Genomic DNA, 26,246 nt, shown 5'->3' with positions numbered 1-26,246 from the left:
GTCTGCTGGTGTGGCTAATTCATGCAAAAAAAAAAAAACATTAGCCACAGCACAGTCCCTCTAGAGGTACTGTGGCCACAGCAAAAATTGATTAGCCACGCAATTATTTTACTCAAAACACAAAGATGTATAACTGATGTGACTGTTATTTCAAAGTGAACAATGTTGGACGTCACTGGAACATCTCTAAACACTCTTCATGAGCAAATCATATTTGAGTCACTAACTCGCTAATCCCCAGCTAACCCAGCCTTTTTCAACTAGCCTGCCTGTGACTTGTGGTTTCACTGCCTGCTCTCCACCTGCAAAATATGAGGGAAAAATTGCGTCTGACATGAAGTTTTTTCCCTAAATTTGCGTAACTTGTGTACCAAAAACTATAGCAAAATACCACAGACTTTTTCTCCTTGCCTTTGAAGATACGAATCAGTTATTTTATTAGCGTAGAGCATGACCGTTTATCCCTTTTCCTGCCGAACGCCCATGTCCATTATCCTGCCAAGTCGGTCAAAACCGGCCCCCTATTTCGTGTCTGCAGAAGATTGGCTCTCCTGCACGCTTTCCTGCCAGGCATTTGGCAGGAAAATACCACATTTTCGGGGTACGAGTACCGACCATATACGTGTTAGACTTCCAAAATTTTTGCATGCCCGTATAGAGGGGCACCTGCTCATGGGGTTGTGTGGAGAAAATAACGAGGTCTTGGGCGTTGTTTGCCCCGAGGGATGTGTACTTTTATCGCCGTTTCGAGCTTACTTTTGCGGAAGTAAAGCTCGTCCACCATCACGCACGTCCACGCCATGGAAACATCACCTCGCTCGTGGGTTAGTAGAAGACCCAGGGGTTAGTGCTATGGGTGTGGCAGCACCCTCAAACCTGTCCTGTTCCCCCTGGGTTGTGTCATTTGGCCACGTACTTTGAACGACTTGGGAGAGTCGCACAGTGTGAAGTCGGTTTTGACGTAGTGTCAACGACTCAGCTTTGCCATTGAAGGAAAGCGTGTACGTAGTTTGGCCACTTCAGTGCACAGTTACTTCGTTAGTGTTACTGTTTCCTAACAGGTTAGTTGTGCAATTGTTAGTATTGTGCGGTTTTATACCACCTTAGTTCAGGGTAGTGCAATTGCTATATGCACTACCCCCTTGGAAAAGATGGTTGGGACATCTGCGTCGCACGAGCACAGCCTCCGTTGGGCTGAACCCCTCCCACGTGATACGATGGCACGTTCACCCAGTGATGTAGCGTCCTAATGAGCAGCCCAAAGCGAAACTGAGGTACAAACAAAGCGAACAAAAATATGCGGTCATGGTAGAGTATTTTATTCGGGAATAATTTTCAATATGCCAAACAATAAATCTCGGAGTCTGACTCGACGTCCGAGTGCCAGGTCCATGTTACAAAAATTAAATCGTGGTACAAAATAATGCGTGTTTCAATTTACAATCAGTGGATCGTAAAGCACAAACAAACGGCACAACCGTGCTCAAAATTTGATCATGGTATGTGTAAATCGCAAGAATACAGTCAAGAAGAGCACCACTGTAGGGAGAAGCTATCCCCGGTCTGTGTTATGAGTTTATCTACATGTAAGTCGGGTTCTCTTGATGGTGGATGTCGTCTGGGGTGTGTGAGCAATGGTCTGCACTCCAATGCTCCTCTTGCCTCGCAGCATCATGCGATGATGAAACGCTGCAAAACACTCGCCCCCGTGAAGATGAACGTCTTAGACAGTCGTCCGCTGGCAGTGGTCTTACCCTCTCTGCTGCATACTTACAGCATTTCTGCCGTCCCTCCAAACGGCTGACAACGTGCATCTGCTGATTAGGGGGATTTATGTAGGAGGCAAGAGAAACGGTGGCCTCGACCTCTCCCACACTTGGCTGCGATCGCCCATAATAACCGCCAATGAGCTGTTTTCCGACATGGAGATGAAACATCTTATGGGTCAGCTTATATCAGGGTGTACATGCTTGAAGCATATATGCATACACAAGGGCAACATCAATCAGATAACATGCCAGATATGTCCACCATCTGTGGCTCTTCCGCCCGGTGTGAAAGTACTTGGGCTTCTGGTTGGCGTGGTCAACAACTCCTATGTACCAGCGATAATTATACAGCGACAGAGGCACTTGTCGCTGCTCGTCTCCCTCCCCCTCTGGCACGCACTCATAGGCTGGATAGACCGTATTCAATATCAGCATCTGGGCGTTACTATCCTTATAAGCGGTGATGTTAAGACGAGAGTCCGTTCTGGTCGTGGCTTTCATATCCCCAACTGACAGAGGAAGGCGCTTCCTCTTACCCGGCGGAATTAATTGAGGGGGCATGGTGCGACGATTACAGCGGTTAAAGCTCCCAACCATGTAGATCCCGGTCTCCATCAGCTCTCTGGCAGTAACGACTGTGTTAAACAGGCTATCACAAAAAAGGCTGTGATTATATCTACAAAATAACTGGACCAGCTCCATCGTAATTCTTTTCACCACACCTCACTCCTGGCGTCTCCCGTCAGTCCGATCCTGAAATTTAACACCTAGGTACGGTGCAAAGTTAGCGATGTATGCTGTGCTGGAGTCGCATAGCTGCCATATCTTAAAACCGTCAGGCTTATGCGGTAATCTCTGCTTAAATTTAGAACGGCCTTAAATCGCACCATGCCCTCGACGATGGAGATCTCTCTACCCATCTTATAATTATCAGTGTTCTGCCCAGGCCAAGAGGAAAGCAGGGCGACTCATTTGCATAATACATTCAAATAATTTGCATAATGTAGATTTTAGGGTTTAACCACAGTTTCTTTTGAAATTGTCATCTGTACCATCAATTATGTCACAACAATACACACAAAAATAGCAGGACTCAAAATTACAATTACTCCTATTTATTTACATACTGTCATTTCTATTGACAAAAATCATACAGTATAATCTTTACGGCCCTGATGCGGCCCGAGGTCGTACGGCGGAAGGGCCCAAGCGTGCGAGGGCCCGTACGCCGTACGACCAAGGGCCGCAAAAGCCGTATCAGGGCCGTAAAGGTTTTATCATATACCTTATGGAATGATAAATATGTAGTTTACATAATATTCAACATTGTTTAGGAGATAAAGATGCGTGCGATATCAAATATTTATCGCCATTTGTATCAGTTTTTCATAAATACGATGGCCGCTTCCCGTCGCGGATTGACATACATAATGACGTCATTTGTTTACCTGCAGAATTCCAGAACGCGCAAAGCAACATCCGTTTATTACGTGACCAACAGAGATCAAGGCTGAAATTGAGGTGTAAGAAGGACAAAAGCGTGATGTCAGTTTCTTGTAATTTATACTGAACAGGCACGCACTTAGTATACACAGGATTTCACTAGAATTTAGAAATAAAAGCCGATGTCACCTGCGCGGCTCCACTGTCGCCACGCGCAACTACAATCTGAGCGAACAGACGTTTTCCTGATCTCGTGCTGGCTTTGTGTACGAATGGAACGTTTGTGGATAGCAACGCGCGTAGTAACCAGAATCGAGATAGTTCAGAAATGCACGCGATTGCCCATATTTAGGCACCGGGCCGGGGCATGATACGTAAAACAAATGCACGGATCTGAGGGCGCTTTCTCCTATTGCTTTACACAGGCACGTGAATGTTGGTATATGATAATAATTTAAGACAAATAAGATTGCATTGGTACAAAACTTGAAAGTATTATTGCTGTTTTAACTGGAGAGTGCTTATATGACACTGGCCACTTTCTAACTAACTATCAAAAGCAAGGCAGATCTTCCTCTGTGTTTCATCTCACTCCATATCTTTGCTGCTCTGGTGTAATTGAAGTTAGCTGGAGTCGGTCCTTCTATAGATACCATGAGAAGTGCATTTAGAACCTGGGACAATTTGTTGCGGATACGAGTCTTCACACGACCAAGGGCACTAAATCCTCTCTCACAATTTAAGAAAATACATGAAAAATGTTGAAAATGACCCTCATTATCATCACACATTGTACACATTGTTAAAAAAAATTACATGTGTAACATATAAACAAGAAAACTTGACATCAATTCAATAAAAATATTCATTGACAGATAAAATATAAACAATACCCTGCTTTGTAAGTGTCTATAAATGCATTACACACATACCTGCAGTGGATACTGGAATTGTTAAGGCTATCTCAGCAAGCCTTGCCAAGTTTGGATATGATGCTGACAAATCAGTGACCAGCACACGGTACGTGAAAGTACCCATGATGCAATGCGATTTGTACACACGGAGATCGGCCTGCACGCCCGTTAACCCCATTGTGCGTACGCACCCATAGAAACGCGATACAATAGTTGAGTACATGCAGCTACAGTCATCAGCGCGTTGCGATCGCCTCGAAAAGATTTAGACTGACAGTGGAAAGTTTTTCTTGTACGCACGTACCGGTATATCTACTTATCATCAGCCAGAGACATGTACGACACGGTTTTTGTGGTTTCAGTAGATATAAGGATGGAACTTTTAGCACAAATGCGGCAGTGTCTGATACATTCAACATTGATAGCATGCATTACCGAGTTACTTGTCAGCTCTGCGGCTATGCAGTGACAGTGACAGAAACACATTTCGGCGAACGCAAGCTGCACTGAATTGACACCCCTTCCAAACCAGCAAAGCTGTTGACGCCGGTTGTTAACGTTTAATAGACCGCAATTTTCAACAAGCGATCGTGGAAGTTCTGTAAACACTTCAGTATCCTGTGAGCATGCAGTAACATATATATACTGATAGCGTACTGCGTAGCACCTTTGTAGTTTTACGTACGGCCAGTGTTGTTTACATCAGCCGGTTCCCGGCAGAAGACCGGCAACGCAACCCTATAAACGCGTCGTAACAAAAAGGTTTTGTCGACAGTTGGCAATGCAAAGCCACGTTCCTATCTGTTCTAGTCTTTACAGTTCAAGGACCGTGCAAAAATGAACATTGATTCATATTTCGTGCGATCGAGAAATGACATGATTAACAGTAATACCGGTTCACAATACATAGATACAGCCAATGAGCCATGTCATTTGTATTTGTTTCAGCGCCGTGTCTCGTACGATTTTAATCCCGGCACAAGCGAGCGTAAGCCTGAGTACAGTGCATGTGCATACAAAAGCAAAATTATAACATGGCAAAGTACATTTTTCATTCCGATGTGACTGTACGTTTTCAAACTCTATCTCCTCCCTCGATTATGGGGTCAACATAGGCAAGCAGTATATCGTTGGAATCGTATTTAGTTGCACGAAAATTTAATGTTGATCATTTCTCAAAATCCACGTTTGTAATCGAGAAATAGCCAAAATTCTCATTTTTTACTAAATAATTGTGCTGAAATTTCCAAATATCGGTCAAATAAAAATCTGGGAACATAATTTTACTCAGACCAAGCATGGCAATGGCGTATGCACTCTTCCAGGCATCATTTATAAAAAACCAGAGAAGAGATAGCTAAAAATATCCCCAAAAGGGCAAAAAAATGAAAACTTAATGACAATTTTCAATGATATGGATCTTTGGATAGAAAAATGCTATAAAGATCCGGAAAAAAACTGAAAAATGTACGTCTTTCGGGCTATCACATTGACGTAACTGCGAACGAGGATAAAAGTCATGCGTACGCATTTGACCTCAATTTCCAGCTGGGGGCTATTTTGGGACAGCTTTAGTCATATTTGTAATGGCGCCCTCGGTGGTAGAATGGTGATCTCTGTGTGTACGAATCGAGTTGCATCATTGGATAAACCACATACTGTGCAGCAGCCTAAGGGATTCCTCAAATGACATGACATCTCTCTTCCTATGCAGAGTTGGTAGCAGGCAAGACCATTCCTGTCTAGAAGCAGCCTCATCAACAACATTGCTGTAGTGTTCTGTATGCACCTAGAATAAAATGGAGGTAGAAAGCACATGATTAAAAAGTGACTGTGCAATATTTCAAATTTCAAGAATATTCATGGAAATGTTCCTTCATCCCCCCCCCCCCCTCCATTTAGGATTACATTGTATGTGGTTACACTGTTCACAAATTATTCATGATTGTTGGATTTTACTCGCATCCAAGTTTTCCTGTCCATTGGTGTCCAATATCTCGCAAAGTTCAATGTCTGGGATGGTTCTCGGGTTAAGCGAGGAAAATGCTTCTAAGACAGTCACATCAGGAAACCGGGCTTTTATGTTCTCGCTCACAGCAATGATGAATTTGTCATGTATCTGTTGGGTAAAATACAATGGGAGTAGATGGTTGAGGTCACCGTTATCAGAAATAAAGATTACTCACTAAAACTCAAATAAAACCATGAGCTTGGAATTTAGGACTAGGATCTACAAGAAAAGACACTTAGAAACACTTACTGTTCTTTTAAACATGCTGAGATCCTCTTGCCCTTTGAACTTACTTTGAAAGAAATGGAAAATTCATTTGTTCAGATTCCGAATAAATTCCTCTGCTTCTCTGAAATGTTCGCCTGATATCATCAGCCTTGCATCAAGTACTGCCAAGGTGGTTTTGATATGGTCTCTGACTTCACAAAAGTCAAGTGATGATGTCTAAAAAATAAACAGAAAACATTTTTATTGAAACCTGTTTGTAACATGATATTAAACACTGAAGAAAAAAAAGAGGCCAACAGTTTTTTTTTCATTATACAAGTTACTTGTAGTAGTTACCTGAAAATATTTTGAAAAAGTGGCGAGATGAGGTAAAATGTCACACATCATCAATAGTGTTGTGATGAACTTCCAGTTCTCAATAAACTTGGACAGGCCTAATGCCTTTGGGTCATTTCTCTAAGCAGCCTCTCTTTGCAGACTAACCAGGACGCTGGGTAAATCTCTCGCAGTGTGTTGCAGGCATTTTCATGGGATAACCACCTCACAGCTTTAGCTTGCTCTGGCTTTAAGACTGGATTTTCCATAGAGACCTATAAAATCAGAATGAAAAAAGTCAAGAGTAATTAATTTTGATTGTGACATATTATATTGTAACATCATAACAGAAGTCCATCATCGTAATTCACGGACTGGTACCTAGCCTCATATTATCGAAAGACACTTGTAACGGTACTGTATTTCAATGTTCTATGCTCATGTATACTAGTCAACAGTTGTAAGTTGTTTTCATATAATCAGAGATCGTTACCTGGATTTGCTTCAATGCACTTGCTCTCACAGGTGACTTCTCATAAAACCTGAACAGTACATCTAGTGTGTCGTTGAACTTCTTGATGTAATCTACCTTGTTCACAGCTTGTCCAACAGCAAGAGCTAACCTGTGAGCGATACAGTGATGTGACAGCAGTATATCAGACACCTGCAAATAAAATAGAACAAGCGCATTAATTATTACTATTGTCATGATTTAAAGCACTTATTACAAAAACTTACAAAATCACAACATCCTCATAACTCAAAATTTCACTCACTTCTTTTAGTTTCGTAGCAACCCCTCCTTTCTGTCCTACCATAACAGGTGCACCATCACTGCCCAAAGCAGATAGCCGATCTCTCAACACAATACCATTCTCTGAAGAAAACTCTTTCACAGACTCTGCAATGGTGTCTGCTCTGCCATCACCAACCTAAAAATTGAAAATAAAAGCTTGGTATCAACACATGTAATGAACAGCTCAATATTTTGTGTCACCTGAAATAACTATTCAGGAAAATCAATCAAGTGAAGTCAATCAAAACCATAGTATTATAGACATTTTGTTTTAAAGTCATTGAACACATCTGCTCACCGCTTGATCAAATACTGTTCACATACTTCTTTGATTCCCAAGAAGGACACAACTGACTTCCCAGACGTCAAGATGAACTTGGAATAGATAATCAATTGCTTTCCACATCAGTAATTTCATCTATTAACAGCGAATGAAAGTTACTCCTCTTCATGTTCTCTAAAATGTCGTCACGAATGACTTTGCCTGAAAAACAAAAGTAAATGAAAGTCACTTATCAGATAACCTTTAGAAACATAGGGTAATTTTTAGTACAGTAATTTTACTGAGTGTCATGCTGTTGCTATGTCAAACACTGATCCTTTCTTGAAACAACCGTGTTGAAACAAATTTCTTACTCTGTGCAACGTTCTTCAATATTACAATACATTGCCTAGAATTCGGAACTTTGCAAAAATCAGCAGACCTACTTACCTATGCAATAAACCATTTCTTGAACGGTTCTCTCTGAAGTGTAATTATAGTTGTGGTCGTCACTGCTGAGAGTACCAAGGGACGAATACCCAAGGGACTTTGCCAGTTCCAGAACATGGATGAAGTTAGTGGTGTTAGGCAATTCCCTGTGCATCAGAAAATACATGCATCGCATCGTCACCTTTACATTGAACTAGTTGACTTGTTCACCGATAAATGACAAAGCAAACTGACCGAATTATGAATGCACTAGTTTTAAACTTTGGTAATGAATAGTTGGTGGAAAAATGCTTGACGTTTCGGGCTTTTTGACGCGGTGACAGTCGTTTCGGGCCCTGGTGTTGGCTCGGGCGATGCACCGACTGCTGATGCCGGGTCCGGCTAATGCACCGCGCCTAAATTACATGTACCTCTTTTTTACTCAGACCTAATGCATCACCACTTGAAACGTAAAAAGCATTCTCATACTCAAGCAGCAGAAAAAAAAGAGTTTGAACAAATAGCACTCCAGATTCAAACGAACACTGGACGTACATCACAATCAAAACAGATACACATGTGCGTAAGTTGGATATAAATATGCATTAATTACGACGCTCTCCGTCCCTGTTGTTACAGTGATCACATTTAAAATCCCGCTCTCGCGTGGCTAGTGATATCATCACTCCTTGTGCTCCATACCACGTGATCGCCTAACATTTTGTAAACACAAGCGCCACAGGCAACAGATTTGAAACAAGCTTTTCATTTGGACAGTGGTATTTTGCTTGTGATCCAACCTCATCCATGTTGGGTTATTTTGGGGATAACTTCTGTATAATCGATAATATCATTTATACATTGTACTCTGCTCTCCACACTGCTTTTCAGACATCCACACAGGCAATCCTTATCATCAAAGAATATGGCATGTCATTATCTAAGCAGAATGGTTTTTTCTATGTATTTGATTCTCATAGCAGAAATGATGAAGATATCTACACTACAATGGACATGCGATGCTAGTTATTGTTGACTCTTTGACTGGGCTTGGTAACAGTGTGTGAAATTAACTTGAAATGCATGCTGGTCCGAAGGACCAATAGCAAAGGGAATCTGCTGGTCCTTCTGGATGTATGTTGGTCCAACAAAAAACTACAAAAACCCATTCAAAAATGTACTTTCAATTCAAAATAGTTGATAACATGGTACATTATCAGTCTCTCCTACTCTGATGTTGTTATATAATATTGATAAAAATAAATGAACAAATATGTATTTTAAAATTTAATTTTTTTTTGCTCAGTAATATATGCCATGACTGGAGGTAGGTATCACCAAGAACCAGATCCCTATGGGAAAAGTTTATATAGTTCATTCCAAAATTAACATGGGAAAAAGTCTCAGGTTTCATTTCAAATAAACATGAGGAAAGTCTTTCAGTTTTCATATCAAATTAATATGAGAAAAATTATTTCTGTCCTCATTCCAATTAACATGGGAAATAGCCTGAGTTTTCATTTCAAATAAACAGTCTTTCAGTTTTCATCTCATATCTCTACTGCATGGGAACAAGTCTCCAGTTTTCATTTACACCATCAGCTATTTCAAACAGATCATGGGCATCATCATTCTCAGAGCAGCTAGAGTCTCCAACCTCAAAGTTAGATTCATAGTCTGATTCTACATCAGTGTGCTGATCAGCACATTCATTAGCAATTGCATTTGTAGCATCTGCCTCCTTTTGCACAGTTTCATGTTCCTGAGTAGATGTAGATGCAATGACTGTCACGGCATGCCGCATCTGTCAGCAACTCCTTTTTACGTCCAGTGCAAGCCATCCAGACAAAGTCTTTTGATGGACGGTTATTCATACATATGGCATGGGCATTACGGAACAGATACTGAGATAGCAGAGTGTTGTGAAGACCGCACTGTTCATTTTTTGCAGTGTTACCTCAGCTGTGGCGCATTGCGGTTCTAAGCGTGTTCCACGGCGATTTTATGAACCTCTGACTGACTGAGGCTAAATTCAAGTATCTAAAGTTGTTAGTGCCAACCACAAACGGACCCTTAGAATAAGTTGAGACAGCAGACTTACAAGATATGCGACTACCTTATGGGCAGAGAGATCACTGTATGCTCGTCGGCATGGCATGCAGTACATACATCTTTGACTTATCAAATAACAACCATTCGCGGAACTCATTCTCAGCATTCATTCATTCATTCATTCATTTATTCTATATGGAACTCATGCATGCTGAAAAGATCACGGTTTTCGTCTTTCTCGATCAGGCAAAAAAATAAAATAAACTGTGCTGTTTCGATAACATGGTTGGCAGGGATTTTTTCCATAATATTTTTATTTTAAAATATGCACTTTTCAGGGGTTCGGGGCGATCAAACACTGGCCACAACATTTCCAGAAAAAACGTATCACACATATAAAAGGAATAAAAACATAAGAGACATCCTCGTTCAAGCAAAACTCAAATGCCAGGTAACGAACACTTGATTTTACGGGTTTTGTCTTTCTTTTTTTTACTTCCGTGTTTACATAGATGAGACAGTTTAGGGTCGGCAGGTAAAAAAATAGGGTAGGTCGGGTTATCGGAACTGCACAGATTATTTCTTTGACCTCATATTCCCTTCGTGACTGTTCCTTCTCCTTGTCGTTTGTTTTTGTATTCTTCTTGGAGGGCTCACACCCGTCAAAAAACGCCACATATTGGTAGGGCGATCCGCAACAGCGTAGTCAGGTTGCGCACGTGTGACAGCAGACTTGCAAGACCTATGATCTTTCTAACAAACTTTGTTAGTATCAAGAATTGTGATTGGTCAAAATAATAGCCTGCCCGTAAAATCGGCCAATTGTGTGCATTATTTAAAAATGTTTCAGCTGTCGCGGCTGTCTTTCTCTGTCCGGAGGGTTGGTGATTCGTTACGTACTGCAGTAGCAAAACTAGGAAAAATACTCATGCAAGCGGGGATCGAACTGACAAATATTTGGATACATAGCCAAACAAATTCAGTTTTCAAAATTTATTGTGTGAATTTTGCGCAGGTCCGAAGGACCAGTGGTCTGGAAAAACTGCTGGTCCGTCGGGGATACTGTTGGTCTCGGACCAGCGTTAATTTCGCACGCTGCTTGGTAATCATTTACAACATTTGGTTTGCACAATAACAGACGAACCACTTGAAACCGTACATGTACCTTTCGAAATTACATCTGTTTCTCTTCATAGCCTGACTATCATAATTTGCGTAAAGAATTCAAAACTTCCACATCATTTATACATGCTGACATCAATAGAGAATCTGGTTTTCAATTCATTACAAACAAATGTGAAACAAAATTGTCAAAGCTCATACAAGCTCCCCAAAAAATTATATAACCCACATCCAACAACCCCACCACCATGCCACCAATCCATCATAATCTCTCCCATTGCATATATGTACAACATGAAATGCAAGCGGGGACTATGTCATTAACAATGACTTGTTATTTTAGGAATTTCACTCATGACTAGTACAACAAATTTCATTGCTATATTTTTTACTTTTATCTTTGAAAGGTTTGTGTTTTTGCGTGCTGCTATGGCTTAATCACAGTGCATACATGTACTAGACCCACATCAGTTGAATTTTTACCGATGAGCTTGACTAAAAATTGTATGGATTGGTCGTCTTTATTCAGAGATTAAATTCAAGCTATAATTCAATTTTTCTTCTCGTGTCTATTTATAGACAGAGAAGGTATTAGAGTTGAAAACCAATATGCTGCTGTCAAGAACTTCCGTCTGTCAAGACTTCCGTCTGTCAAGATCCGTTGACGTTATGCCATTGTGATGGGTCATATCATAAACTGGTGGGGGTGTTCATGGCTCAGGTTGAGGTGTGGGAGAACGATTTTGAGCTATGACAAAATCAAAAGGGACTTAGCGGCATAGCCACAGTGTTAAGCCTTTCTCCAAGGTTTCTTAGTTGACTACAATCTATTACAGACTACTGAGCTGACGTTAGGGGTACTCACTTTGTGTTTGCTCACTCAGTGAGCGCTAGTGTTTGGTACTGAGTTGCGTGGATATCCCCTCATGGCCTCACGTGATCTGGGCCTGTTGCATAATCTGCAGAGATGATCATACATGTATGCCTCTGAGTCTGAAAACTGTCATTGTGTAAGCCTGTCGGCATTTTCCTTGCATTTTTTCTCATTTAATTTTGCAAAATATCGGCGAGTACCTCAATATTTCAAGATAACCCTTTCTTCCCAATCGTTTCCTGGAGTTTCAGAGTCATATGAACGAAAATGAGTGAAAGTTTTAGACAGGAAAATCGGACGTCGGCCATGTTCAATGTTTACAGTACAATCAGAAGTTTACGTGGAGAAATTAACCAACAAACACTGTTCATGATGCCCGCCCTCTAGAGGCAGACCTTCCTATATGAAGTACCACATTTGATGCTTGTGGAAAGCTTGACCACACAATGGAGCATTTAAACTTTTAGAAAATGACAAACTGAATAAGAAGGTATTCAGGAAATGTCAAATACTGTGGAAAAATGCGCAAATATTCAAATAAACCGGTTAACTGATTGGTCAGCTATAAAAAACAATGAAAATGTTTATGATCAAAAGTTTTTGAGATGCGCACATTTTAACAAATACAGAAATTATTAACATTATAAATATAAGACCAAACTATTTTTTCAGGGATGGGACAGGTTGGAAATGAGGGGTGAGAGACAAAGGCACTCCTATTGCTGCATGTGGATGCAGCCACACCATTTCATTTACAGCATACTTATTCACTGTGTTGTGTTCAAGTTCCATATTGTACTGACTGTCATACAATGATAACATAAGCAAATCAAATCAAATTAGAAAAGGATCAATGCTGTTGTGTGGATTTTGCTGAACACGGCTGATTTTAATATTTCGCCCTACATATTTGGTATCCAGCAAAGGCATATTTTGATGTAAAGTCAAAATTAACACTACATTGCTGACAATATATGTTACCGTTTCTGCATGAACTTTTCTTTTTTAAATTATAGAAAGTACTTCGAACAGATTAACAATTATCGTGATGTCAACCCATGATTTTACATCACAAAGACTGTAATTCTGCCAATTTTTTTATTTTTCAGTCATTTTATAAATTTTGCACTGCACAAGATGATTGAACAAATTTCAATGTTTGAATTTGTAAACTCAAAGAACAAAAATCCTTTGGTCACAGATTAAATTATTTTTTGAAAAGAAATTTACTCTTAAACACTTTTAGCACATATTCTTTACACGGTCATGTATTTCAAGGAAAATATGCCTATTAAAAACAGTAATTTCTTCACTTTCAATTTCTTTTGAATACTATGACAATTATCAGCCATGAGGTTTTACAAACACAAGACCAGATAAGTGTTTTTCATCATTTCCACAGGACTCTTTGGAATATCCCTTAAAACAGTTAAACGTGACTTAAAATGATCACTTGGTATACATTTAATTTATAGATGCCAGGTTGTGTATTTCGCATTCACTCAGGTCAGTAGGGAAGTGCGTCATTACTATTTTGGACTGTTAATTCTTATTTCTGAATTATTTAACCTTTTTTCCACACTGAACTATCTTTAGGCAGTTTATACTGTAGCTTAGAATTTTTTTTGATTGATGTATTTAATCATCTTTTGGGTTCTTTGGGTCCATATCTCACCTCATGCCCCTACATCATCAACTATTTACCAATAACTCCATACCAACAACCAATTACCTGACCTGGCCACACATTAGAGAAGGTACAGCGTCATTGACGGTATTTTTGCCGTTTCATGCTTATTTTTTCGGAAATAAACTCCTTCAGTATTGCACACGTCCGCTAGGCACAAACATCACCTCACTCGTCTGTTAGTCAGAGACCCTGGGGGTCGTGCTAGGGGTGCGGCAGCACCGGTAAACCTGTCCTGTTTCCCCAGGGTAGGGTCAATTGAATACGTACCTTCAACAACTTGACAGTGTAGCACAAAAACTACGTTTTTGCCGTTATATCAACAACATGGCTGAGCCATTGAAGCACAGCTTCCACGTAGTTTAGCCAGCTCGTTTGGGAGTTGGCTTACGAGTGTTACCGTTCATTACCGACTTAATCGAGCGGTCCTCAGTCAGGTCCGGGTTTGTACCGTCATGGCTTGGGCTGCAGCTAACCAGTGATAACCAGTCACTACACCCAAGTTGTCAGTCTCATTTTTGCGATGCACGGTACAACGCAATACATGTATGCTTCCATTGTTCTAGCCATCGATGTCTCCACATGCCTTGGCGGCCATTGTACAGCTAGCTGGTTTGCATAACGAAGGCAGTCCCTGCTAAGTGTAGGCAGTATCCCCGTAGCATTGACTTCATGTCCCCTTTTGAATTCTCTGTATGCAAACAGCGTACGTAGTTACCAATGCGTCAGCAAGAGGATACGTTTGCCTTGAAAACCAGAGCCAATACTTCGGACGACGGAATAAATTAAAAATCCAAAGCCACGTCCATTGAATGGCACGGCCAAGGCAGGGAAGGACGTTACCTGGCTTGAACTTGCAGAGCTGAAGCCCAGCTTAATACGTCGGACACCAGTTTGTAATGGTATTTCCGAGTCGTTCATATCCGTTCCATCGGAGGAACAAGTCGAGCCGTCCCGTCAAAAATACGTTCTCATTTTCAGTCACGCACAACTGAATAAGTGACTTTCGTCTCGCACCATTGGCACCATCTGCCAAGTCGTTTGCAAGAGGTAGCCTTCTAGATTAGCATTGCCGAGTTGGTCAAGTTCGGCAGCAATCTGTATAGTGCCAGGCAGCCAAGTACGTCCAACTCCGCCAGAAAACGTCACCATGCTATCCTGCCAAGTCTGCTAAAAAGCGGTAAAAAAAACAGCCCCCCTCGGGTGTGGGGGACTGGCAGACAGGTTTCTGCACCTTTCCCTGTCTATCGACTCCCTGCGAACCCATTTCCAGGGGAAAAGGCGTTCCTTGTCAGAAAACCTGTCCTCGGATGACCCCTAAACGCACAGGGGACACAGTAAGTGAGGCTACCCACAATTCCCCTTGATTTGTTCACTCAGACATTTTTTGCTAAAGGCTTTTTCAATTTTATCAGTTTCTTAACAATTTTTAACTTACAATTTAATTTCAGGATTATTTGTTAAAACTATGTTCCAAAATTATTGATTATGTTTAAAATTCAAGAGTAAATTGAATGAGAAGTCAATGTTTGGAGATGCTAAAAATGCACACGTGTCAAGATAAAGTTATCAGCAACTAAGATGGTCTCATCATGCCACCTGTTAAACATGCAAATTTCCTTTGTTACGAACATTAAAAAAAATCAATACCCTTTCTTTTGCCAACACAGATGCAACTTATTCCATTAGTTTCCTTGGAAATATTGTGTATGGCTGTCAAAAATCTATGTCGACAAAATTACAAAATTGCTATCTCCTCCGTGGAAAAGGGGTTGATCTTCTCATTATTCACAAAGAGAAATCAGAAAATTATGATTATCAGAACTATCAGAATTTTGAAATATGGACCGAGTTGTTCTGTGTACAGAAGAAATTTGCTTCAGTTCAGTGAGTGATCTCCGTGTGTACAGATCAAGGAGAATTGTGGGTAGCCTCACTTACTGTGGGGGATAGCAAAACGTAGTGCCGTCGACTTGGCAGGAAAGGGGGTACCCAAAAAGGGCCCGATTTCCACCGAGTTGGTAGAAAAACGGTCACCAGTGCTTACATTCTGGCTACACCGAATTTCGAGCGGATTTTCACCGAGTTGGCAGGAAAAGGGTTAATGAACTTTCCTAATTAGGGATATTTACTGAACACAGTTGGCAAAACATGCTCTGTACATTGATGATTATACCAGGTGATAACAATATTGAGAGTCATTTCGCATTTTCATGTCAGCTAGGATTGGCCCTGATCCTTTATTTTTCATGCTGATCCTTTATTTTTATGGCGATCCTGTTTCATGTCTGCTGATACTCTTTAGTAAATGTGGCTGAAGACCTATTGTTTCTCGGCGGCGATTTTGTCACTTTTATTTTAGCGAGCTTATCAAGTGTAAAACGGTTCTAATGTGGCGATAACACGACGTGCCAGATGATTAAAAGGTTTATTCCATCATCTAAATGTGTGAAATGGTTAGACTATTCTCATTCCATGGTGACGCTTTACATGTAGGTGTTCTACACATGATGAGGCAGGGTTATTGGGTGCAAAGCACCCGGTGTCACGCTCGTCTTTGCCGAGGAGAATAGATGAGCCGGCCGTAGTGCCAATGAACATCGGCTAAGACGGATGGAACTTCAATTCAAAAAGCATGAAATGTGTTAAGCTACCGATCATACAGACAACGGCCATTTTAAACATGAACACAGAGTATACTCAACGAAAGGCTCGGTTTTGCATCTTTGCCAGCGGGCACTCAGTCAAAGCATCTACACTTTACTATAGGCAACTGCCATTGCCACCAATATACTTGTAAGGATCCGAAGGTCAGGAACAGTGATTTCGATCAGTGGCTCGAATCGTACGATTGGTTGAGACAAACATCAGATACAAAAAGGTACGGTACTGTCGCGTGTTTAGATCATTGCATGTCCAAGTTGGGCATTTCGAGATCTGTATACATGACGTTGGAGCCATGCAGTGTTTCCGCTGCCCGCACGCCAAATCACAAATGCGAGAAAAAAGTAGCATTTGGCAAGAAGATTTTAGCAAAAGTTAGCCAAACTTGCGAATCAAAAATTGCACTATGACGTCATCACTTTGTCTGTCCGCGCGCTGTCCTTCATTCAACTTGAGAAGTAATGCTTTATCTCTGTGCATCCCCGACCTTATGTGTCAGGAGATCCTATTTGTAACACATACAGTATGAATAAAATTGTAACGAAATAACTCACAAATCAATAGTACCGCATGTATATCATGACTAGTTGACTAAAATGTTGCTACAGTACAGTCCACGCAGAACCCGTCACTGGTGCGGGAACAATGCCCGCATAAAAAGTGCATTGTGCGCGCACGAAACGAGCATCATTGCCAGCAGTATGCGGGCAGATAAAGTGCACTGTGCCGGCACTGTGCGGGCACGATTCGCGCATCGTCACTGTGCGGGCATTGTTGCAATGTGAGGCACATTCACACCTTGACCTTGAATTATGGCTGAGTTGAACACTGTTGCATATGAATGTAAGTTGGAGTTTCATTCTTGTGGACAAAAATTGCAACAAGTGGACGTACAAGTGACTACTGTAGTGCTGGGTTTTGTCCTTATCGGCTCAGCCAAACTTTGACCCATTGCTGATTGGGTGGGAGTTGCGACGTTTAGTGTCATTTACTAATACTAGTACGATTTTAGGCCGGGGGTAAAGTGAAAACTCTTTACGTACAATGCATGATCTGTTACTGTGAAATTGTTTCTCTGACTTGGTGTGCTGTGAAGTTCGAGTCCGATAGAAAATTATCGAATTTCTCAAATAAAGATGACATCACTGGTCGTGAGAAGTGGTGTTGAAGAAACTGACTGAGGCTGTGATGGTGACGATATGTACACGTAAGTTGTTGCCATGACCGTAACGCATCGTAGAAGACAAGTCAACACAACAATAAAAATTCTCGATCTGTTTTCTATTTTTCAAAATGTGTACTTTATGACAGGAAGACGATTTATCATGGCAGAAGTGAATGCCTGTTAACTTGAATCACTCTAGTCTATACGAGCTCATATTCTTTTTTTCAATTGTCAAAAAGACGATTTAGAACTAAAAATGCTGAACTTCTGTGACAGTTTCACGGCTTTCTTCCTCTTTTTCATGCCTAATCGTAATCATGACACTTATTTTCGGTTCACATTATCATGTTTATGCCATGCAAGGAGGTCAGAAATAACGTTTCGTTGCTTATCCCCTGTAGCGCGTCATACTTTCTCGATATACAGTAATCACGGTCTGTCTATCACAATGATATTACCGGTATGTACATGCAGGTGAGGTTGTTTTGTGTGACGCCTGGAAAGACCAAAATTCTACAAGACGCATACTCTTATATGGTTTGGTTTTTCCTTTCGAAGTACGGAACGATTGAACTGAGAAGCACAAAAATCGCGACTGAGGTTCTGCTTCGTAAACCTGTCCTCGTAAATTTCAATGATTTCACAAGCCGAACGTCTCTATCAGCATTTTTTCTAGCCAATTATCACTATTTGTGTCACAAATAAAATGAATAATGTGAGTGGAGTAAACTGACCATGTTCGTTAGTAATAACTTGAATTTTCTCAACAGACATGAAAACAAAATATTCGTTTTGGGCGACAGCGCTCGACTTTTTGTTTCTTGCCGATCATGCCGATGTTTACAGAGGGTGAAAGGTTGCGCGACAGTACATGTTGGTCGAACCATTATCTAAGTTGCGATAGGAAAATCTCCATGAAGTTTTGATACGTTCCTCGGATATTCTGTACGAAAAATATTTAATGGACAACATGGTAGTCGATGTAGAGAAAGTCATGATCATCATACTGCCAACGCAATCATACAAACTACAGTGACGCCACGTAATTTTTCATCGCCACCGGTGCTTCATGATGAAGTCAAACATTAAAATTTGTTTCCCGGGTCATTACAACCATCTGAAAGCAATATTACCGAAAAAAATACGGCTTCTGCTTATATTTTACATATGAGGTAATACTCGATAAGGTCCAATATTCAAAATTGTTCCCATGCACTCCCAATGAAATTGGGGCCAAAAATCTTGAAAAAATATCACGTCTTTTTTGTGATAACGTCAGACAATACCATGCCAAAAAAGTCCGATGTTCTAAAACTGTTCCACCCCAACTTTGACGAAAACTAAAACATTGTGCCAGTTTCTGATAGTATTTTCCGTTCGAGTCGACACCTTACGAACCGAATTTCAAATGTTTCCTGCCCCAACTATTTGCTGCAGAAAAATATTTCTTTTTCATGTCGTGTTTTACGTTGATCAAATCAAACTCAGTAACATATGCTCGGTGCGGTGTGTTCAAAATCGTACTCCCACTCTGAACGTTATTAGTATATCACAGTGAAGTCTATTACGTCACCACAGGTCTTCAGTGTTGTTTTATTTTGTGACAGACAGTCGCTCGGGCGACGACATTCCCTCCACATCGAATACTGTCACTTCTGAACGTCAAATACATGTTGTCGAACCACGGTCCCACAGAGGGCTTTCAATTCGACAAAATGGAATTATTCACGTTTATTATCTGTCACTTCTGAACGTCAAATACATGTTGACCACGAAATAAGTTCAGTCAAGTCACTTCAATTTGTAAATTTTGGTACATTTACATTTCAATGTATGTTTGACTCGTCATGAAACAAAGGTCGCAGTTCGGGTCAAAGGACGTTCACACAGGAGACAGTATATCGACACGAGTCTAACTCCGAAAATTTTTAACGTTTTTTAAAGCCGATAGACGCAAGTTGCTGTGAAGACCAGCATCCCAAAACTGACAGAAAGCGTCTCAGATTTAGTTCTATAGTATGTATCGCATCGATATAGGTAAAAATGTTATGCTTTTAACTTTCTACAAACTGTGGAGGGACGGTACATCGTAATACAATACAGGACCTGTATAAATGTTTAGAACTTCTGTCGTCATATTTCCCGGTCGGATAAAGCCGCCTGCTTTAATTCACCGAAACCTAGAATTGTATTTTACACGATGACTACAGAGGCAGATTCGGGCTTAGCGGTAGCCATATTTGCTTGGAAATGCCCGATCGGACAGGGCATGCAGTTTGCAGTCTGGACACTTTCGCGACTTATAGGTCATTTTGGAACAAGGTTTTCTCGTTTCACATTCTGGCATCTCAGTGCCTGGTTTAGTCGTAGAGTGTACTACTGACCCTCTTTCAACACAGTGCATGCGTGATGGCTCAGATATTTTTGAAAATGGACACGCACCGGACAGATCGCGGATGTATTTTTGTACGTGACATCCATGGACCACGGTCCCTCTACAAAACTCTGACTTAGCATCTCAGCAAAATGTAATTTATTGTATTGTAAGCTTATGGGGTTAATGATCTAGCCAAGAGGGTACGCTGCTCACCAGTATGGGCGCATCATAATGGGTCCCACATGAGCGTCCGAATGTAAAACGGCAGCCCGTCCCACAACTGCCAATACATCCAGGGCTAGACGGTGGCTAGATCATTAACCCCATAAGCTTACAATACAATGAATAACTTTGTCACTTACCTTCGAAATCAATGAGCTTTTCGCGATCACGAACACTAAAAGAGTGATACTTTTTCCGGATGCAATCATGGGTCATGGAGCGAGGGTCACGCTCACAAAAACTTGCCAGCGCCTCATGTGTTGGTGACAAAATCACTGACTGCGACGCCCATCTAGGAGAGAAACAATTGAATGCGACGCAGACTTTGAATGCGGAGACATATGTGAGAGAAAACATTTGATTGCGACGCAGACTTTGAATGCGGAGACATATGTGAGAGAAAAACATTTGATTGCGACGCAGACTTTGAATGCGGAGACATATGTGAGAGAAAAACAATTGAATGCGACGCAGACTTTGAATGCGGAGACATATGTGAGAGAAAAACATTTGATTGCGACGCAGACTTTGAATGCGGAGACATAAGCTTATGTGAGAGAAAAACATTTGATTGCGACGCAGACTTTGAATGCGGAGACATATGTGAGAGAAAAACAATTGAATGCAACGCAGACTTTGAATGCGGAGACATATGTGAGAGAAAAACAATTGAATGCGACGCAGACTTTGAATGCGGAGAACAGGTAGTTTTGGGCCACCGCATGTACCTGTGCCTACAGATAACTCCGTGCTGTGACAGCCATGTCATCGTCAACACTGAAGGATCGTAGTGACGGTGAAACTAAGCAAAAACGGCAAACTTTCCTTTTTGACTTTGGCTGCTCCACCAATTTGGGGGGGGGGGGAACCACCCCTACAACACACATTCTAAGCGCAAGTAAAGCTATGAAATGGAAAGAAAGATTATGATCAATGTAGGAAAGTCGACCGTGAATTTGGAAAGGAAGGTAGTGGCAAGTACATGTATGGTCAAAAGCACACACATGGCATTTTTTAGAACGTAGAGCGAGTAAGGCACTCCTGAATAGCGAAAATGTTCATGGTGTATTGCTGCCAACAAGAAAATACCTTTACTGGCGTTAGAAACTTGTGTGAATTGGCTTCCTTAAATATAAATTTGCGACAATTTTCAGTGTATCACGAACCGAGGTGTATTGTGACGTGACATCGTATACAGACTTTCAGAGAAGGCGCTCGCTCGTCCGCCGAGTCGGCCTAGTTCCGCATTCACATCGTGCAAATAAATACGCAAAGTCTTGTCGCGATATTTGAGCATTTAACTTGATCGTCAGTGAAACAAAAACGTTTCTCCATGTCAAAAGGGTATATATTTGATATTTTACGGTTCTGTTTGCATAATAGACGTGAACATTTGGATTTATGATCCGTGAGTTCCGCGATCCATGGCAAGCTTGCTGTGAATACACACTGACGTCTTTGATGATGACCCCTGACCCATGCGCCATTGATATGCTGTGCGCTGTCCGAGCTTCGCTTGCTAAACTTCAAGTGTACAGCAAATGTATTGGAAGTCTTAAAAAATGCACATATTTCTCAAGTCTGAGAGTATTTTACTTTCGAACTGCTACGAGAATGGATATCTGATTCGTTTGAAAAAACTAGTGTGCTGAACCAGGTTTCGTGCCGTTGTCTGTAGCGATATGTACAGTATCGCAGGATAGCGATTTCAGGTTTGTTACTGAATATAGTTGCATTTTAAGCTTACGCCTAACTTTGGACAAGTGTCGCTTGAAATTCGGACAAATTTTATGTTGTATGCGTGGCTGATGTTGGCACCTTGTAATCTGAACCATTAATTGATGTTACTTTTAGTATCCATAGTAGCACTAACAGGGTTTAAAGCAGACAAATATTTATTTTTGCATATTAATGAGAAAGAAATGACGTCATTTGTGATCAGTGGTATCGGCTTGGCTAATTGAATATCTGGTTTGGCGAATAAATTTTTAGGGCTTCTAGCCAAATTTGCGACAAGATTTTGGAACCCAGGGGAAACACTGGCCATGGAGGCCATGTGTGTCACCTCGTGTCACGCATTCGTAACTTGCCTGGATTTGTTCAATTGACTTTGAGAAATAGTTGTAGTTGATCCAGTTTCAAAATCCGTGACCTGTTTTACAATATTTAAGGCACCATGAAATGAAATAAAAAGGAACTGCATGAGCTAAAATAAGCCCAAATAAAGCAGCTATGTACGTATGGTTAAGGTATATATTATAGTTCAAAGGTTGCGTGTGATCAAGTGCTATCCACACAAAACATACATAGTGTTCACAGGGATGTAGAAAATTTTCGTCACAGCAGGAAAATTATGGTTGACCGTCAGACAGCCGGCAATGTCCGTAGTGCAACCGCGAAGCGGTCGCCGGGGGATGGGTGTGGGAGGGACGGTGCATACTTTTTTTGATTTTGCAGTCTCCAGAATGGATTTCCTGGACCCATTTTATGAATTTTTGTCAAATCTTGCACACTTTTACATCATGTATGATGTAACAAGGTAGGGACAGTCAGGTGATCTCTCTTCAGGTATTTTATTTCTAAACATTTAACATTTATTATTTGTATAGTCTCTATTTTTTGATGTACATTGGCGAGTGTAAACCGTTAACTTCGTCAAAGCCCAATTTTCTGTTCAATAGCCACGTGTGAGAAACTTAAAATTTACTTGTAGAATTGTCCCCATATTTGTTGTACGTCGGAATCGAAGAACAGCAGCTTTTGCTGCACAAATAGAAATAATGAAGTCTGATTTTTCGCTCACCGTTGCCATCGAATACATTGCTAAACACAGCTAGGATTTCTTTCTCACCGTCACTCTGAGATAACACGTACTGTACATTGTTGTTTGATTCACGACCTGGTGAATTGACAATAGCAAAACTTTCGGTTGTTTCAACAGTTTCACTTGAACACAGTTCGCATTCAGTTGTTTCGATAATACTGGAACACGGCTATTGCACGGCCGCGTGGGAACTCGACTCGGTTGTTTAGGTTGCGATTTCCGGAGTACATGTAGGACTTGCACTGACACTCTGCATAAGTGCCATCAGGTTCATCGGCAGATTTTTCACCAAGTTTGTTTGGCCTGTTTATCAGAGAAACCACTGAAGAATTTCTTGATACTTGGCTGTTTATTGCCCGAACATTTACGTTCTGCGTGCAATCTCCGCAAAGCTGACATCGGCTTGTCATGCAAATACAACTGCGTGACTGTACCGAGTCACTCTGAAAGCTAGCCGAACACATGCCGACAATGACGTACCAAAAAAACCCCAGCGAGGTCAATTGTGACCTGCATGACCTGTGCACTGCGTTCCGACAAGCACACATTACCACGTACTGATCGCGTATGCATGTAGATTGTTTCAGCGTACTCTTGTTTACAATTCGATTTCGTTTGACTAGGAATTTTTGGGAGTCTGAAAAGACATGAAACTCTATGATTTTTGTAAACTTAGTACTCAACTAATACCTGATCCCGTAGCGGACTGAATTTAACATGAGTGGCCATTTCTGTGTGAACGCACGCACGTATGTATACATCCTCGTACTCGATCACGATTGATTTTTTGGACACACAAATACAAAAAACTGCTGTTTCTCGAGAAGATTTTGGCTATTTTTTTACACTGCAGCAGAAATGACATCAATTTTACATCTGCAAATAATTTTCACAGCTGGCAAAATTTTGCTGACAGCTGGTTGTTTTTGCCAGCTGCCGGCTATTTTCTACATCCCTGTGTTCAACGCTGCGCAGTTGTTGAAGTTTTGTATGTTTGCCGAAGGAGGTAGTAGTTAGTACTACCTCCATGGTGAAGTTTTGTATGTTTGCCGAAGTAGAAGTCGATGCAATTTCAAATCTTGTTCTTGGAAATACCTGGTATCATTTTCTTTGGGCTTCTCTTCATTATGAATTGAGTTTTAAAGTCAACAAATATTACTCTGCAGGCATGCCCTGCTGACTCCTATTTGTGAGTGCAGTATTCAGTCCTGTATCAACTTCTCCGTGAAACTGTTTTGCCATGGACGTTAAAAAAGATGTCCATGGTTTTACCAATCCGGCTACATACAAACATGTAGTAACAGAGGATCACATGAAAACGACTGATTTTGAATGTTACTCAGAGAGAACTGGAAGATTTAAATGAAAATATGGATGTAATATATGAAATGCATAAAAGATTGTACTTTATCCTTTTATTGACGGATTTTTTCTGATGCTATGGAATGATGTGTGTATTACATAAATAACATAAAATTTACATAATTATTGTTATGTAAATTAGCCGATCCTGTTTCAGAAATTTCTGAGGAGAACACTTAATAAGCTTTTACAGTTTGGCATACATAGCTTGAAGGACCTGACCAAAGGCAATTACACGTGCTATATTAAGTGGTGATACAATGACATAACACATTTACTCCTTAAATCATCTGAAATTCAGGGCAAGTGAATTTTTCTTCCGGACAAGTGAAATTGAAAATTCACTTGCCCTATGGCAAGTGAATTTTTGAAAAAATTTTTGAGCCTTGGTACTAAAAGAAATTAGTTATTTTTATTTCAGCTAATTACATATTTGAATATGTAATGACCTTTAGAATTGATCTGTGGTGAATATTGTTCATTATGTTGATCATAACACTTTCTGTTAAGTTGCAAACATGTGGCAAAGGTTCAAATTTGCACATAAATGCAATCTATACTGAAACACGTGAGCATTTTCAGTTCATATCTGGTTGGTGTAGTGTGCCTGGCATGGAGGACCTCTCAAAATCTTTGTATTTGTATCCGAAGGTGTGTCCATCAATCCCTTGCTTCTTTTACTTCTTTATTATCTGTCAATTGTAATCAAAACCATGTGAAGCATAATTCATTTTTAGCTCACATTTGGTTATACCAATGTGAGTTTATCATATAAGCTGAAGTCGATGGCGTCTGTATGTATGTGTGTATGTATGTATGTATGTATATACGTACAGTATGTCCGTCAACATCAAAAACACGCAAACCGCTGCACGTTTCAGCCTTGTATTTGGTGTGTGGATGCATCCTGGGCTATAGATGGGATTTTGTTCAAATGAAGTCTGCATTGCCAAAATTATGCAAATGAGCTTACAAAATGTGAAAATGGTCAAGAATTAATATCTCGAGAACTGCTGTTTTGATTGCTTTGAAAATTTGTGTGCAAGTACCTTAGGTGAACCTTATACAGTTTTATGAATATTGTGAAGATATCCTTAATTTTGTATTTTTACTGAATTTTTTGGTGATTTTTCTAATTTTCAGTAAAAATGCTTCTTCTCTGAAACCGATAGCCCAGTCCCTCTCAAATTTGGGTTGGATCTTTGCAAGGGTGTTACTCTTCTAATTTGTTGAAATTATGACAAAATTGGGAAAATTACTATTTTGGAGCAATATTGTCATTTTTGGTCAAAAAATCTTAAACAGTATTTTCTTTTTAAAACTCCTGGACAGACAGCTTTTATATTTGGTACACAGATGTATAGAGATGACAATAGTTAGATATCTGGAAATTGTCCTGAAATATACAAATTTGTATTTTTAAGATAATATTGTCATTTTTGGTCAAGAAAACTTGTTCTCAAAATAACTTGTTTGATAGCTTTGTAATTTGGTATAAAGTCCCGAGGGATGTTATTAGATAAATTTCTGCTCAAAGTGTTGGGAAACCCCCAAATTTGTATATTTTAGGTAATTTTCTCAGTTTGTGACCTTAAATGACCTACACCAACCCAGGATATGTTGTGAGACAGTTTTGAAGGCTGTGAACATAATTTTGTCATATTTGGTATCAATTTGTAGGAAAATTTGATCCATAAAACAAAGCTGCGGTGAATTTTTTCATTGCGGAC

The 26,246-nt window shown here is 40.4% G+C and overlaps 2 protein-coding genes across 2 annotated transcripts in view; one reads left to right on the top strand and one right to left on the bottom strand.

Annotated features, from left to right (window-relative positions):
- The window catches only part of LOC139117571 (dnaJ homolog subfamily A member 1-like), an 88,566-nt gene that overhangs the window by 701 nt on the left and 61,619 nt on the right, over nucleotides 1-26,246 (top strand). The window lies entirely within an intron of this gene.
- Nucleotides 6,702-7,606, bottom strand: LOC139117576 (zinc finger protein 862-like). Its single transcript, XM_070680810.1, has 3 exons — nucleotides 7,457-7,606; nucleotides 7,174-7,344; nucleotides 6,702-6,955 (listed from the first exon to the last, which is right to left on the bottom strand). Exons 1-3 carry the CDS (start codon nucleotides 7,496-7,498, stop codon nucleotides 6,800-6,802), a joined length of 369 nt encoding a protein of 122 aa, XP_070536911.1. The 5' UTR covers nucleotides 7,499-7,606; the 3' UTR covers nucleotides 6,702-6,799.

The sequence above is a fragment of the Ptychodera flava genome, chromosome 18 (genome assembly GCF_041260155.1).
Source record: "Ptychodera flava strain L36383 chromosome 18, AS_Pfla_20210202, whole genome shotgun sequence".
NCBI lineage: Eukaryota > Metazoa > Hemichordata > Enteropneusta > Ptychoderidae > Ptychodera > Ptychodera flava.
The sequence above is the reverse complement of the archived record's forward strand: the minus strand, read 5'-3'. Positions and strand labels throughout refer to the sequence as shown.